Genomic DNA, 13,800 nt, shown 5'->3' on the forward strand with positions numbered 1-13,800 from the left:
AAACACTGTTATAAAGAAATCCTGTAAAATCTTCCAAAGTGCTTGATGGGTATTTGTGTCTTTTTGTTTAATTAACTAGTTAGGAAAACAGACTATTAGCCCTTGTTAACAGACACTGACCGGCTTTATTGCAGACTAAAACAAGCCTTAATGTCAACAGTTAATAGAATAATTATGGCTTAGAGAAACCAAAATATGCTCCACCATTCACTATGAATAGTCAAACTGGAAAAAGCCACTTTGGACATTGGAACCTCTGAGTTTATATATAATAAAATCCCACTTTAGTCATAATTTCTTCATGTAAAATTATTTTTTATAGTATTTTAAGGTGCTCACATCTCTCATTTGATTCTCACAAATAAGGAGTTGGGAGATGTAAACCATTATTACCATCCATGTATAACTGCAGTAAACAGATTTCCTAGCACCACGGGCCAAGTTCTCACTGCCAACTGAAACAAAGACATCCTACAGGTCAGGTGAGAATGCAGGAGATTCAGGATATGAGTGAGTGAGGCTCTTTATAATGAATTTCCCTCCAGTTTGATTAATATGTGGCTAAATCAATGAATATACCAACTCAATACACTATATAAAGTATAAAACTTATAAAGTATAAAATTCTCCACTTCTCAAAGCTCCCCTAACAACCTACATTGTCCTCCATTCAGTACCCTGGAGGAAACTGCAAAGACTCCAGAAATGGCATGTAAGGGGTCACCTGATGAGTCAGCAGCAGAGTGGAGAGTAGGACCTCAGGTTCTATTTCCCCAGATCCAAGTTGTCATTGCTTAAACAGAAGCTAACACAGTACCAAGGAATTACTCACAAAGCCAACAATAAAATAGGGGCACAGATCCATGTACCTGAGAAAGGACAGCTAGAGTGGTTTTCTAAATTGCTTCTTCTAGATACTAAAAACAAACATGCCTGGAGCCCTGAACTGGCAAAAGGAATGAGAGCTCTCTGACCATAGCAAAGTATGGTCACATGCAAGCATGGAAAGTGTAATATTTTTAAGGAAAAAACAAAACAATAAAGCATCAATGTCAATGCAGAGCCTACAATAATAATAAAGGTCTAAAAACCCTGAATTTTACAGGGCTATTAATGAAGACAAACCATTAGAAAAATCTATGTGGCCAGACTAATTTAAACAAAGTAGGTGACCTAAATGGTAACTTCAAAAGCTTAAAAAAATAAACAGGGTTGACCTTTAGAATAAATATTTGCTTTGAATTCTACAATAAAGGGTAGCACCTCATTAGATGAATCATCTTCACACTGCTTTCAGAAATACAGCTATTAAGCTTTCATTAAATCCAAGCCTTTATAACCCAACACATTAAGTGTAAAGTGTAAGGTTTCACAACAGTGTAGTTATCTCACCTGTGCTAATCCTTAGTAATCAAAAAAACTCATTTTAATTTATTAAAAAACTGACCTCCAGATTTCTCTCCTTTATCACAATCATTAAATGGTTCTTAGTACCTAGTTTTCTCACCAAAAAGTAAAATCAGTTTTCCCTATCACACCAACTCTCTAAGATACAAGGAATATAATCTCACTGCTAGTAACAGTAGCCACCATTTACTGAGTGCCTTCCATGAGCCACAACCTGTGCTACTACTTTTACTTGTGCTATCTCCTTTATTAAAACTCAGAGAAGTGTGGGCCACCCATCTAGAAAGCAGCAGAATCTGGATATGGACTCAAGTACACCTAAGACATTTCTATTCACTGTGCTGTTGCTAACTAAAACAGTAAAGGCCTTGAAGCACAAGAATTGACCCAAAGGATGCCAAGCAGTAGGCCTAAGAGAACTCAAGAACATTCATCAGTGTTTGGCAGTCTCTTTATATCTGGTCTTCAGAGAAATCTGCAAGTCAGAGAACAAATCCTAGCAGAGGTAGGAAAAAAAAACAAAATCTCCCACCAGTACTTTGACATCATTCTTTAGAAAAGGTAAAAGGTAATCCTTAAATCTTTTAAGAATCTAGCCAAAGCTATGGATCTTTTTTTAAAAAGATTTTATTTATTCAAGACAGACAGAGAGAGAGAGAGAGAGGCAGAGACACAGGCAGAGGGAGAAGCAGGCTCCATGCAGGGAGCCCGACGTGGGACTCGATCCCAGGTCTCCAGGATCATACCCTGGGCTGAAGGTGGCGCTAAACCACTGCGCCATCGGGGCTGCCCAGCTATGGATCTTCTTTGCAGAGATTCACATACAAAATTTTTTTTTTTTATAAAGTTCAGACTCCTGAAATTCACCTACATGTTTCCATTTAAAAATTCCCATTTGCTTGGGCTAAAAATCAACACAGTAAGGTTAAGAAAGTACAAACCCAGGGCACCTGGGTGGCTCAGTTGGTTGAGTGTCCAACTCTTGATTTCTGCTCAGCTCATGATTTCCGGCTGGTAAGATCAAGCCCCAAGTCAGGCTGCCCACTCAATGTGGAGTCTGCTTGAAGACTGTCTCCCTCTCCCTCTGCCCCTCCCAGACCCTGCCCCATCCCATCCCTGCAGTCTCAAATAGAATTAAATCTTAAAAAAAAATAAATAAATCAAGCTGACACAGGTTTTTTTGGAGATTGTTCTAAATGTTACCACAACCCTGTTCATGCAAATGATCAGAGTTTTAATATTCTTCTCATAAACCAACTGCAAAGAAAGACCTTACAGAAGGAAAAAAGAGAGGTGGAGATGCCACAGTTGATACTTACCGTTTTCCTGTACAGTTCTTGTCATTCAGGCCACCAACCTTGTTTATGGCAGACCAGGCTGTGAGAGCCACATATGGCAAAGAGGCAGCTTGAGTATGAGTGAGTGATTTGGGCTTGAGAGAGACCTAAATTTGAAGACAGCAGTTAAAAATAAGCAATGACCCACAAACCTATACACAATTAAATATATTTATCTACAAAGGAATCCAACTACTTTCATAGATAAGACTGTAACATTCCACCACATTCAGGGTTTACTGCATACCCTACTGCAGGATTATCCCGAAGGAATATCCTACTAATGATTCAACCTGCCTCACCGAGGTTCAGTAATATTTTATAGGCTACATTATCAGATAAAGCTGCTTAATTCTTCATAAAGAGACCACATTCAATAATCCTATTAGTTCTGACTATACCCAGAAATAAATCCAAATAAACCTTGAGCCCTCATAAACACATTCTAATTTGTTTTTGAGATCAGCTGCTTCCTTTACGCCCATTTAGTGGAAGATAATCTTTCCAGACTTTCTCTAATCTCAGTAATACCCCTTTTTCCCTTCCTGCCCTCCCTTCTGTAGCCAATTTCCTCAATGTTAACCCCTTTCTCTCTATTCAAATTGTCAGGCCACCTGACTGTATTTGATTAGACTGTTTCTAAAGTTATTTGAAACAGCTTGATACTCTCATGCTTCTGTTGATGATTAACCGGTATGCTCCATTTAGTATATTTGGTTTCAACTGCTTCTTCTGGGTAAAACTGAGAAACACAGCAGGGTTTCTAGATCTCACTCCAAATCCCTGCTCCAAGAGACAAAGAACCGCTTTGGCAGGCAGTGTAACTAAAGGACATCAAATACTTTTTTACTCTTTCAAAAGTTCCTATTCTCCTCCTTAGCTCTTTCAAAACTACCCATAAAACACAAACCCGATGTGAAAAGCAACCAGTTATTTCAGAGATATTTGTCAGTCTTTGTTTATCCTTTCTAATGGCATTTCAGCATGGAGTTGGTGAGTTACCTCATTCCCATTGACTACAACGAACTCTGACAGGGTGCCTTGTTTCCAGGGAGGAACTGCAGCCCAGACCTGAAATACACAACTTCATTAGAAACATATTTTCTGACCAAAGCACAGCATGAGGGCTTTCCCATTACAGACCCCACCCTGTGAAAAAGCACAAGTCAGCAATACACCAAGTAAAAGAGTTATTTTCACATAATGTAAAAATGGTACTTAGTATGACTCTGGATTTATCAAGTCAAACCACATTGGAAGTAGATGCTACTAAATCCTACTGTATTTATGGACTACTTAGAGTACCAGTAAGAGCACAGTCTCTTGGGGCTTGAATCCTGGCTCTAGTACTAATTGTGGGACCTCTTTATAGATTAGCCTCCTCATCTTGTCAACTGTGCCTAACTGTACTTACCTCATAAGAATTAAATGTGTTATTTTATGAAAAGCAACTAGAATAGTGCTAGCTATTATTATGAGCTCACTTTACTTTCTTGATATAAAAGTTCAAAGTGATAAGTGACAGGTGATTATACCCAACTAGCTATTTTAAAACCATCTAACCCATAAGGTAGGAATTGTCATTTAAAGACTTCTGCAAGAAAAAAAAAAAAAAAAAAAAAGTCCCAATCCTACATATTTTAAAGTTCTGCAATTCTTTAGTACTAGATTTAGAAAGTTCAAGTATAGTCAAGCTATTTAGGAATTGTTTGTGAAAAAAAAAAAAAAAAAGGAATTGTTTGTGAAAAATGTAAAAACAGAACCAAGAAAATGAAGGTTCTAGCCAAAGTTTAATATACTTGTTGAAAAGATGGGGGAAAAAAAAAAGGGTCAAGGATACAGGTATATTTCCAAAAGAAGCAAAATGAAACTTGCGTATTTAGAAAAAAGGAGTAGTGGCATTGCATAACTCACCTCATCTCCGGGCTTGAAGTACCTCACATCAAGTCCACATTCCATCACCACACCAGAGACATCTCGACCCAGAGTCAGGGGAAATTCTTCTCCTTTGGTTTTAATATGTAAAGGATCACGTTTCATATTTAAAGCTGTAGCTCCATAACCACCTGTGAAATACAATTTATGTTTCCTCCAAAAGAAAGGATTTAAAAACTACTACAGAGCTACATGCCAGATTCTAGATCCTCAAGACATGGATAATAAAATAATCACCCTTACAATTTTTTATCATCACAATCCAAAACACAAAAACAAGGAATGTTCTTTCCAAAGAAAATTACTTGGAGAGTTAGAACCACTCATTAAAGCTACCACTGCTCAAAATGATTTTTGAAATTCCAATTTTGAAACTGCCTTCAGAAGTTTTGGTATTTCCTTTTATAGTTTTACTTTATCCTTTGAAGACAGACAGTTTCTTCTATTCATTTGTGAACTTTTTAAACAACAAAATCATTTGGTGCCAAATCTAGGGAAGATAAATGTTAAAGCATTTTGAGGTTAACGAACAGTATCAAATACTATATCCATGCCTAAATGGGTCTAGGACAAATGTTCCCCACATCTCCAAAAATGCTTCTAAAACATCTCTGAATTAAGTGCATAGATTCATGAGTAGGAAAAAAATTTTTGATTACCCCTATTCTGATAAGTTAATTGCTTTATTATGCATATCTTTATTTTTTAAAAATATTTACCTAAACATTAGCTAAGTAGAGCTGAAAACATTCTTTTTTTTTTTTTTTAAGATTTTATTTATTTATTCATGAGAGACACAGAGAGAGAGGCAGAGACACAGGCAGAGGGAGAAGCAGGCTCCATGCAGGGAGCCCGACGTGGGACTCGATCCCAGGACTCCAGGATCACGCCCTGGGCTGAAGGCAGGTGCTAAACCGCCGAGCCACCCAGGGATTCCCAATTCTAACTTTTTAAATTTCAAATTGACTATCTACAATAACCTACAGTTTATTACAAAACTTCAACATATAAAATGACTTTTCTAAGACACAAAATTATGTTATTGACACTTCTGCTTGACATTTTTCTGAGAACATTTCTGCTAGGTGAAGCTACAAGCATTCTTTCCACCTTCTAGTGTCATATACCACAATTTATGCTCTCAAATCACTAAACCACCTCATTCAGCTCCTTTTTTCCCCCCACCCATCCACCCTCAGAGGTAGCACATTAGATCTTCAGGATGAGGAGAAACCAGAAAAGAAGACTGAGAAAGGCTAACCAGGGAAGGGGGGGTTCTGAAGGCCAAGGGAAGAGGGTCATTTCAAGAAGTCAAATGCTGGGGCGCCTGGGTGGCTCAGTCAGTTAACTGTTTGACTCTTGGTTTTGGCTCAGATGTCAAGGTTGTGAGACTGAGCCCCAAGTAGGGCTCCATGCTCAATGGGGAGTTTGCTTGAGATTCTCCTCTGCCCTCTGTCCCCAGCCCCCGCTTGTGAGCCATTCAACTCTCAACTAGTTTTGCTATGAAGGGGAGAACAGAAATGAAACAGTGACTGGAGGGGCACAGGTGAGAAGGAAAGAGGATTTTTGAGTGGTCCTGCCCCCCCCCCCCCTTTAAGGGGAAAAATAACAAGTTTGTGTACTCAGAATGATCCAGTAGAAAGGGAAAGTGATACTACAGGAATTTCTAAAACAGTCTCCTGAGCTGAGGAAAGGGGCTGGAATCAGGAACCTACCTGGAGGGATGGCCATGGACAGGAGTAAGGACAGTTAATCCATATTGTGGGAGGGAAGGTGAGGGTTACAGGGAGAGAGGACAGGTAGGTAGGTAGGTAGGTAGGTGGCTTACAGAAGTTGTTTTTCTAATTAAAAAAAAAAAATCAAGATACACAGGAGAGAGTATTTGAGAAGTTGGGATAATCCCAGAAAATCTAAGCTGATGGCCTTCATGCCAATTACAATTTGCCATCTGGCTAGTAGCACATTTGCCACAGAAGTCATGTCTCACTTTTCCTATCTTACATTCCTTTTACACAATTATTCACCAAAATTCCCATTTGCTGTGGGCAAAAAAAGTGGGGATTTAGCCATTTCAAGGTGTAGCTGTTTCAGAGCTATAAAAAGTCTTCAGCCTTTTTGAGGTACCAAGCCTACAGGACAAGGTAGCTCAAGTTTTGGACACCCTGACATGCTAATTCATCAACTGAGTAGCCCTGGCTCACTGGTACTAGCCAAGCATGCTCCAAATCCAGAATGCAGTTGGTAGTGAGAACTTGCTTGTGGACACAAATAAATGGGGGGGCCTCAGAAGCTTAACCCCATTGTAGGAGGTTGCCAGTGAAACTGGCCCAGAGTTGAGAATTTGGAAAGTCCTAATCTGTCATCAGTTTCAGAGACTTTAATCCCACTTAAAGAAATCAAACATTGTTGGTATGATGCTGTTGGGTATATGGCCAATATATATATATTTTTTCTATTTTAAGACTATTCATTTACTTAGCCATTTATATGGTTTATGATTCTGTGTCCATTAATAATGGCTATCTCCAGAAAAATAGCTTGGCTTCATCTTTCAGAACAGATATTTTCCTTAACAAGAATGCAAGGACCTAACTTCTTCCTACAGTTCATTATCTTCTACTCATTATTTTATTTCCCCAAGCTACCATTTGAGATATCTTCTAAAACCACCACCCTATGTTCTCAAAAAAAGCATCCATGAGCAGTAAATATAACTTAGAAATAATATTATGCGGTTAAGTTATAAAAAACTAAGATCTCAAATCCCTGGGTGGCTCAGCGGTTTAGCGCCTGTCTTTGGCCCAGGGCATGATCCTGGAGACCCAGGATCAAGTCCCACATCAGGCTCCCTGCATGGAGCCTGCTTCTCCCTCTGCCTGTATCTCTGCCTATCATCAATAAATAAAATCTTAAAAAAAAAAAAAAAAACTAAGATCTCTCAAGAATATCATATACGAGTAAAATATATCACAATATTAGGTTGTAAAACAGCAGCCAAGAAAGTGGAGATCCTGGCACTTTCTGAAATTAATATGTACACAAAAATTGTGCATGTGCATTCAAAGAAATTAAAAGTTAACAGATCTAAAAGAAGATAAAATGTATAGATTACTCAAGGTTAAACCACCACTAACTTTAGCTTGCAATCTTAAGTTAGAATGAAAATATAAAATGATGCAAAAATAAAAACTGAATGACAACTATATATGTGGAGCACTGAAACCAGCAGTAGTTAACAGAAATGGCATCTGCCTCCAAAGGATTTACAGTCAAAGGAGATGAACCTATGTAAACCTACTATTTGAAGACACAGCCTATAAAAACTAAGGTATCTTCACACCCCAAATAAATAAATAAAGTAAAACACTATATCCAACTAGTTGTGGCAACTCTTACTTCAGAGCAAACAAAAAAAATACAAGTGTGTATTTCATAGGACAATCATAGTAATAAAGACATTTCAATTCATCCTTAATAGAGTGTTTGGCTATAAGCACTTTAAGAGTCCAAGTTTTTCCTCAAACCCGTTCCCCTCAAAGACACGTGTAATAGCTATTCCTCACACTGCCTAGACTGGCACAGTCTAAGAAAAATACTATGCAAGCCACAAACTTAATTTTATGTTTCCTAGTAGCCAAAAATAAAATAAAACAAAATTAACCTTAATATTTTACTTAATATATTACCAGGTCAATAGGTAATCAATATAAATTATTTTTTTAAGATTTTATTTATTTATTCATGAGAGACACACACACACACACACACACACACAGAGGCAGGACATAGGCAGAGCAAGAAGCAGGCTCCATGCAGGGAGCCCGACGTGGGACTCGATCTCATGTCTCCAGGATCACACCCAGGGGTGAAGGCTGCACTAAACCGCTAAGCCACCCAGGCTGCCCTCAATATAAATTAATGAGAAGTTTTATATTCTTTTTTTCTAAGTTTTTTTCTAAGTGTTTGAAATCCAGTGTGTATTTTATACTAACTGAACATCTCAATTCAAACTAGCTACGTATCAATTGCTCAACACTCACCTGTGACTAGTGGCTACTATATTGGACAGCATCGGTCTAGACATAGTCACTAAGTTAAAAGTAGCAACATTAAAAATTGGAGTCCAAAGCACCTGCCTTCAGCCCAGGGCGTGATCCTGGAGACCCAGGACCGAGTCCCACATTGGGCTCCCTGCATGGAGCCTGGTTCTCCCTCTGCCTGTGTCTCTGCCTCTCTTTCTTTCTCTGTGTGTCTCTCATGAATAAATTTTTTTAAAAATCTACAAAAGACCTAAAGACCAAGAGATGCCTGGCTGGTTCAGCTGGTAGAGCACATGACCCTTGATCTCAGGGTTGTGAGTTCAAGCCTTTTTTGTGTTGGGTGTACAGATTATTTTAAAATAAAATCTTTAAAAAAAAAAAAAAAAAAGACCTAAAGACCATGACACTGGATTTTATTTCTCTAATCCAGCAGTTCTCCAAGTTTTTACATCCCCAAGATCTTTTTGAGAAGTCTAAGAGGTCCCTTCGTACAGGTACAACTACCTGTACGAGGCTGGATATTCTTCACTAACTTCAAATAACATTGCAATAGATTGAATACAGAAGTTCATGAAAATCCATCTGTCTTATTAAACCAGAAAACAAAGAGATAAGTGAAAGTGTAAAACAATGCTAGTCTTCCACTAATTTTTTTTATTTTGGAAAATAGTTATTTTCCATTGTGAGCACTTCATAGTAGATCCTATGATCTATCAACTACTACCTGTTTCGATGCTTCATATATGTAGTTGTCTCTCATTTTTACGTCATTTCAATTTAAGATTTATTTATTTGAGAGAGAGAGAGAGAATGCACAAGCACATGGGGGGCAAGTGGGGGAGAGAGAGAATCCTCAAGCAGACTACCTACTGAGCATGAAGCCAACATGAAGCTCGATCCCAGAGCTCATCATGACCTGAGCGGAAATCAAGAGTTGGCTGCCTAACTGACTGAGTCATCCAGGCACCCCTTTAAGTCATTTTATATTTCTATCCTGATTTAATTTTGTAATATTAACACCAAAGGAGTTTACGCTTTTCTAAATGAATAAAAATCTTAAGTTTTCTCTTCTAATTTCTAATAAGGTAAATATTGATAGCTATAACTCACATAAATAAAAGCCCATTGTAATTATTAAGAGGCTAAAGAGATCTTAAGACCAATAAACTTGAGAACTGCCATCCTAATCATCACACAGCTCCTGGAAAATAGAGGAGGAAAAATGAAAACATGTCAGTCTCAACACTTTCATGCTTCTCCATAAATCTTATGAAATGATTCATTCTATCAATTCTAATTTTGTAATTGGCTTATACGAACTTAGAAATGTAATTAATCATGCATAATTCACATAGAGTAACTGTTATGAAGCAATCTGGTAAGAACTCTAAGTTCCACATAAGGCCTTCAAAAAACAAATCTATGGTTAAATTGAACTGCATATGGCAGCTTACTTATGGACATGGAGTTTAACCATCCCAAGGGATTTTAAAAAATTTTTTCAGAAGACATGGGTGAGGAGTATTTTTGTCATTATATTCCAAAGTTCATAAATAGTAATCCTTTTTTTCAGCACTATAATAATTGCAAGATGCATATATTTTAAGGAATATAATGCTCTCCAAATTTTGTCAATATTCCCCAGCAGAAATTAATATGGTTAACATTCCCACTTAGGATGAAGCAGCACACAGGAAAGGGGATTTTAACTGTCCAGGGCAAAATGCAACAGAGGAAATGAGGAAAGTACCTTGTCCCTATCCTGGCACCCATTCAGCTTTGTCCACTGGGCCAGTAAATAAAGTTGTGAATAGTGGGAGAGCAAAGAATTATGATGAAAATGCAGATCCTTGGGGCAGCCCCAGTGGCTCAGCGGTTTACCGCCACCTTTGGCCCAGTGTCTGATCCTGGAGACCCAGGGTCGAGTCCCGTATCGGGCTCCCTGCATGGAGCCTGCCTCTCCCTCTGCCTGCGTCCTCTGTGTGTGTGTGTGTGTGTGTGTGTGTGTCTCATGAATAAATAACTAGAATCTTTTTTTTTTTTTTTTAAAGCCAATCCTGAACCAATGTGAAAACAATCATACCTCCAAAACCTGCGAGGGCCCTCAGAATATCACCAAGTTCCCAGGAGAATATACTAAAAAGCTAGCTGTGGAACCCAGATTAGCTCAAATTCCAACTTACATCTTAAAACGTAAGCTGGGAAACATTTCAAAAGGTAGATTTTGCTTACACGTTGCAGAAGACTAGGAAAGTATACCCTGAACGTGGCCGTTTCAAAAACCTGAGAAACAGTATCCTAGATCCTGTCAAAAACCTAAACGATTCCTTTGGGGGTTAAGCCAACAAAGCGCAATCCAATAACTGATCTTTACCTAAACTATTCCTTTGGGGTTAAACCAACAAAGTGCAGTCCAATAACTGAACTTTACCTAAAGAATTCCTTTGGGGTTAAACCAACAAAGTGCAGTCAAAAAAAGTGATCTTTTAAAACCGATCCCGGATGAAATTCTGAATTACACGTTGGGGGGGAAAAAAAATCAAGGGGAAAAAAAAAAAAAAAAAAAGTTAAGGAGGAAGCTCTTTCCAAAACTTACTTCTCATATTAACGTCTATAGGATTGACACTTGCAGCGTGAACTTTGATAATAACTTCATTCGGATAGTGTATGACAGGGATCATCATGTTCTGAGTAAACCGAAGCACTTCATTCTTCCCGTATTTATCTATCACCCAAGCGGGCATGACAGTGCTCCTCGGGCAGGTGGTACTGATCTCTCTACCTGGAGGCTGTCGCGCGGCCTGGCTTCTCCAGAAGCCCGCCGCAGTGCGAGCACTTCTTCTGAGCATACAGCTCCTGAGGAATCCCATCGTGAAATTTCGGCTGGACTGCGTCTCCTAAGTGAAACGCATTTTAACAGGGCATCAAACCTGAACCCCTGACCTGGGTCAAGGACCAAACCTGCCAAACACAGGGGCCAGTTCAACAAGGTTGAGGATTCAAAGATGAAGGCCGCCTACGCGAACTGGAGCCAGGGAAGGAAGAAGACTTAAGCCATCATGCTGCTCGTCCGCATCTGAAAAGCTCCAAATAACGTTCAGGTCAGCAGTCTGCTCAGGGCCCTCCTGCCTTACACACCCTCCGCTTTGGGCAAAACAAAACAAAACAAAACAAAAAACAACTCTCTCCACCCCCTAGAATCCAACCCCGGCCCGGGAGCTCCGCGGCACGACAAGGAGAATTCCGCTCGAGAGACCCCGACTTAAAACATCAGAGACTCCCCGACTCCCTCCCTGCGAGACCCAAGCTGCGACCCTCCTTACGACCCGCTCTCCTCGGCCGCAGGCGGCGCGGCGCGGCGCCAGCCAATCGCGTGCAAAGATCATTCCCCGGGGCTTGCATTTCGACCAATCGAAGAGCTCGGTGTTGAAAAGCCCCGTGACGACCAAAGATGGCCGCGCCCATGTACCCCCGGCGCGGGCGGTGACCTCTCTTATTCCTCCTGGTCACCTGGGCCCTGCGGCGGCAGGTTGGGCACGAACGACCATGCTGGGCCGGACCCTCCGAGAAGTGAGTGGAGCTGGCTGCTGAGGGCCCATGGACAAGGAGCCCCCGGGTCTGACCGCGCGTCTTGGGTCAGCGTCTCCTTTCTTGGAACTTGGGGTGGGGGGGGGCGGCTTCAGGTCGCTGGGCCCCCCGTGCCCCGCCTGGAGTTGGGACCCCAGCCGGGGGGCCTGGCGCAGCGCGGGGCTGTGCGGCTGCCCTCAGACGCTTGCCAGGGCCTGGGTCGGACCCCCCGATGGGTGGGGCCTTAGACGGGGCTCCGCGGGGCCACGCCCGCCTGGCGCCTTCTCCCCCAGACGCTCGCTCGGGGGCTCCGCAGGTCCGTGCTTTGCAGAAACACAAACGAGTCCTTGCTTGGTTCCCCCCCGCCCCCGCGCCCTGCTGTATTCCCCAGACTCGAGCGGCCGCCAGGGTACCAGGGGTTCTCTCGCCCGGGTCTCCACAGCCGGACATCATTTTTAAACTTGGAGGCTGATGCTTGTAAATGCCCCCCCCGCCCCCCGACAGCTCTCCCAAATGCCCCCCTAACCACCTCCGCCTAATTTAACCAAAGTTAAACTGACTTCTTAACCTCTCAGCCTCCATCTTCCAAAAACAAACCAAACCTGACTTCTGAATTCTCACTATTCTCTCTTTATTATTATTAAAGATTTCTTTCATTCATTCATTCATTCATTCATTCATTCATTCATTCATTCATTCATCAGAGACTGGGACAGAGAGAGGCAGAGACCCAGGCAGAGGGAAAAGCAGGCTCCACGCAGGGAGCCCGACGCGGGACTCGATCCTGGGACCCCGGGGTCACGCCCTGGGTCGAGGGCTGAGCCACCCGGGGGGGATCCCCCTATTCTCTCTTTAATGGCACAACTTTTACCCCCGCTTTTGCCCTTAACATTCTTTCTCATCTGTCATACCCAGTAACAATCACTAACTAAGCCCCGTTAATTGTGTTTTCGATTTAACACCTGGAAGTTGTTGTCTTCACTTTCCTCTCTGCTGCGAGGGCTTCGCTTCAGGCCTCCTGGCCTTCTGGCCCCCTGCGTCTCAACCTCGGGAACCGTCTGCAGGCCCACCCTTCTAAGAACCACGCCAGGCCCTTGTTAACACCACAGCTGTGTCCCCACTTTGGCTGCTCTGTGATTTGGGGCCCAGCGTAGATGTTTTAAACCGGAGCTCCAGGTGATTCTGCTGATAAGTAGGGGTTGAAGACCCACCCTGCCTTCTGCCTCCCTGTTGTATCCTCACCTGGGAAAGCTCCCGCCCCCCCCCCCACCTCCATGTGTGTGTGGGGGGGCCTTTCAGAAAGCTATAAATTACAATAACTTAAAATTGACAGGCATTAAATAATAGTGCTTCCCCCAAATACACTAGTATTTTACCATCTTGATATGGTTCTAGCCTCTGCTACATAGTTCTGTACAGTAAATTCCTCCACTAAAGAATCCAGTTTGTTCTTTAAAAAAAAAAAACACCAAAAACTTGGTTTTTTTAATTTTTTAAATATTTAATTTATTTAT

The 13,800-nt window shown here is 41.2% G+C and overlaps 2 protein-coding genes across 5 annotated transcripts in view; one reads left to right on the forward strand and one right to left on the reverse strand.

Annotated features, from left to right (window-relative positions):
- RTN4IP1 (reticulon 4 interacting protein 1) overlaps positions 1–12,074 on the reverse strand; it is a 53,195-nt gene extending 41,121 nt beyond the window's left edge. For 2 of the 4 annotated variants that reach the window (XM_072738197.1, XM_072738190.1), the window contains exons 1-4: positions 11,316–11,589; positions 4,659–4,810; positions 3,747–3,815; positions 2,727–2,851 (exon numbers count right to left, since the gene is read on the reverse strand). In XM_072738197.1, coding sequence (XP_072594298.1) covers positions 2,727–2,851; positions 3,747–3,815; positions 4,659–4,810; positions 11,316–11,589 — 620 coding nt within the window. Of the gene's footprint in view, positions 1–2,726; positions 2,852–3,746; positions 3,816–4,658; positions 4,811–9,829; positions 9,921–11,315 lie in introns of all 4 variants that reach the window. The other 2 variants (XM_026005770.2, XM_026005769.2) reach the window with 2 other exon arrangements.
- Positions 12,075–12,150: 76 nt separating this feature from the next.
- The window catches only part of QRSL1 (glutaminyl-tRNA amidotransferase subunit QRSL1), a 32,087-nt gene continuing 30,437 nt past the window's right edge, over positions 12,151–13,800 (forward strand). The window contains exon 1 of the mRNA XM_026005768.2: positions 12,151–12,289. Coding sequence (XP_025861553.1) covers positions 12,266–12,289 — 24 coding nt within the window. The 5' untranslated portion in view covers positions 12,151–12,265. The remainder of the gene's footprint in view (positions 12,290–13,800) is intronic.

This window comes from Vulpes vulpes, chromosome 1 (assembly GCF_048418805.1).
Source record: "Vulpes vulpes isolate BD-2025 chromosome 1, VulVul3, whole genome shotgun sequence".
NCBI classification, from domain to species: domain Eukaryota; kingdom Metazoa; phylum Chordata; class Mammalia; order Carnivora; family Canidae; genus Vulpes; species Vulpes vulpes.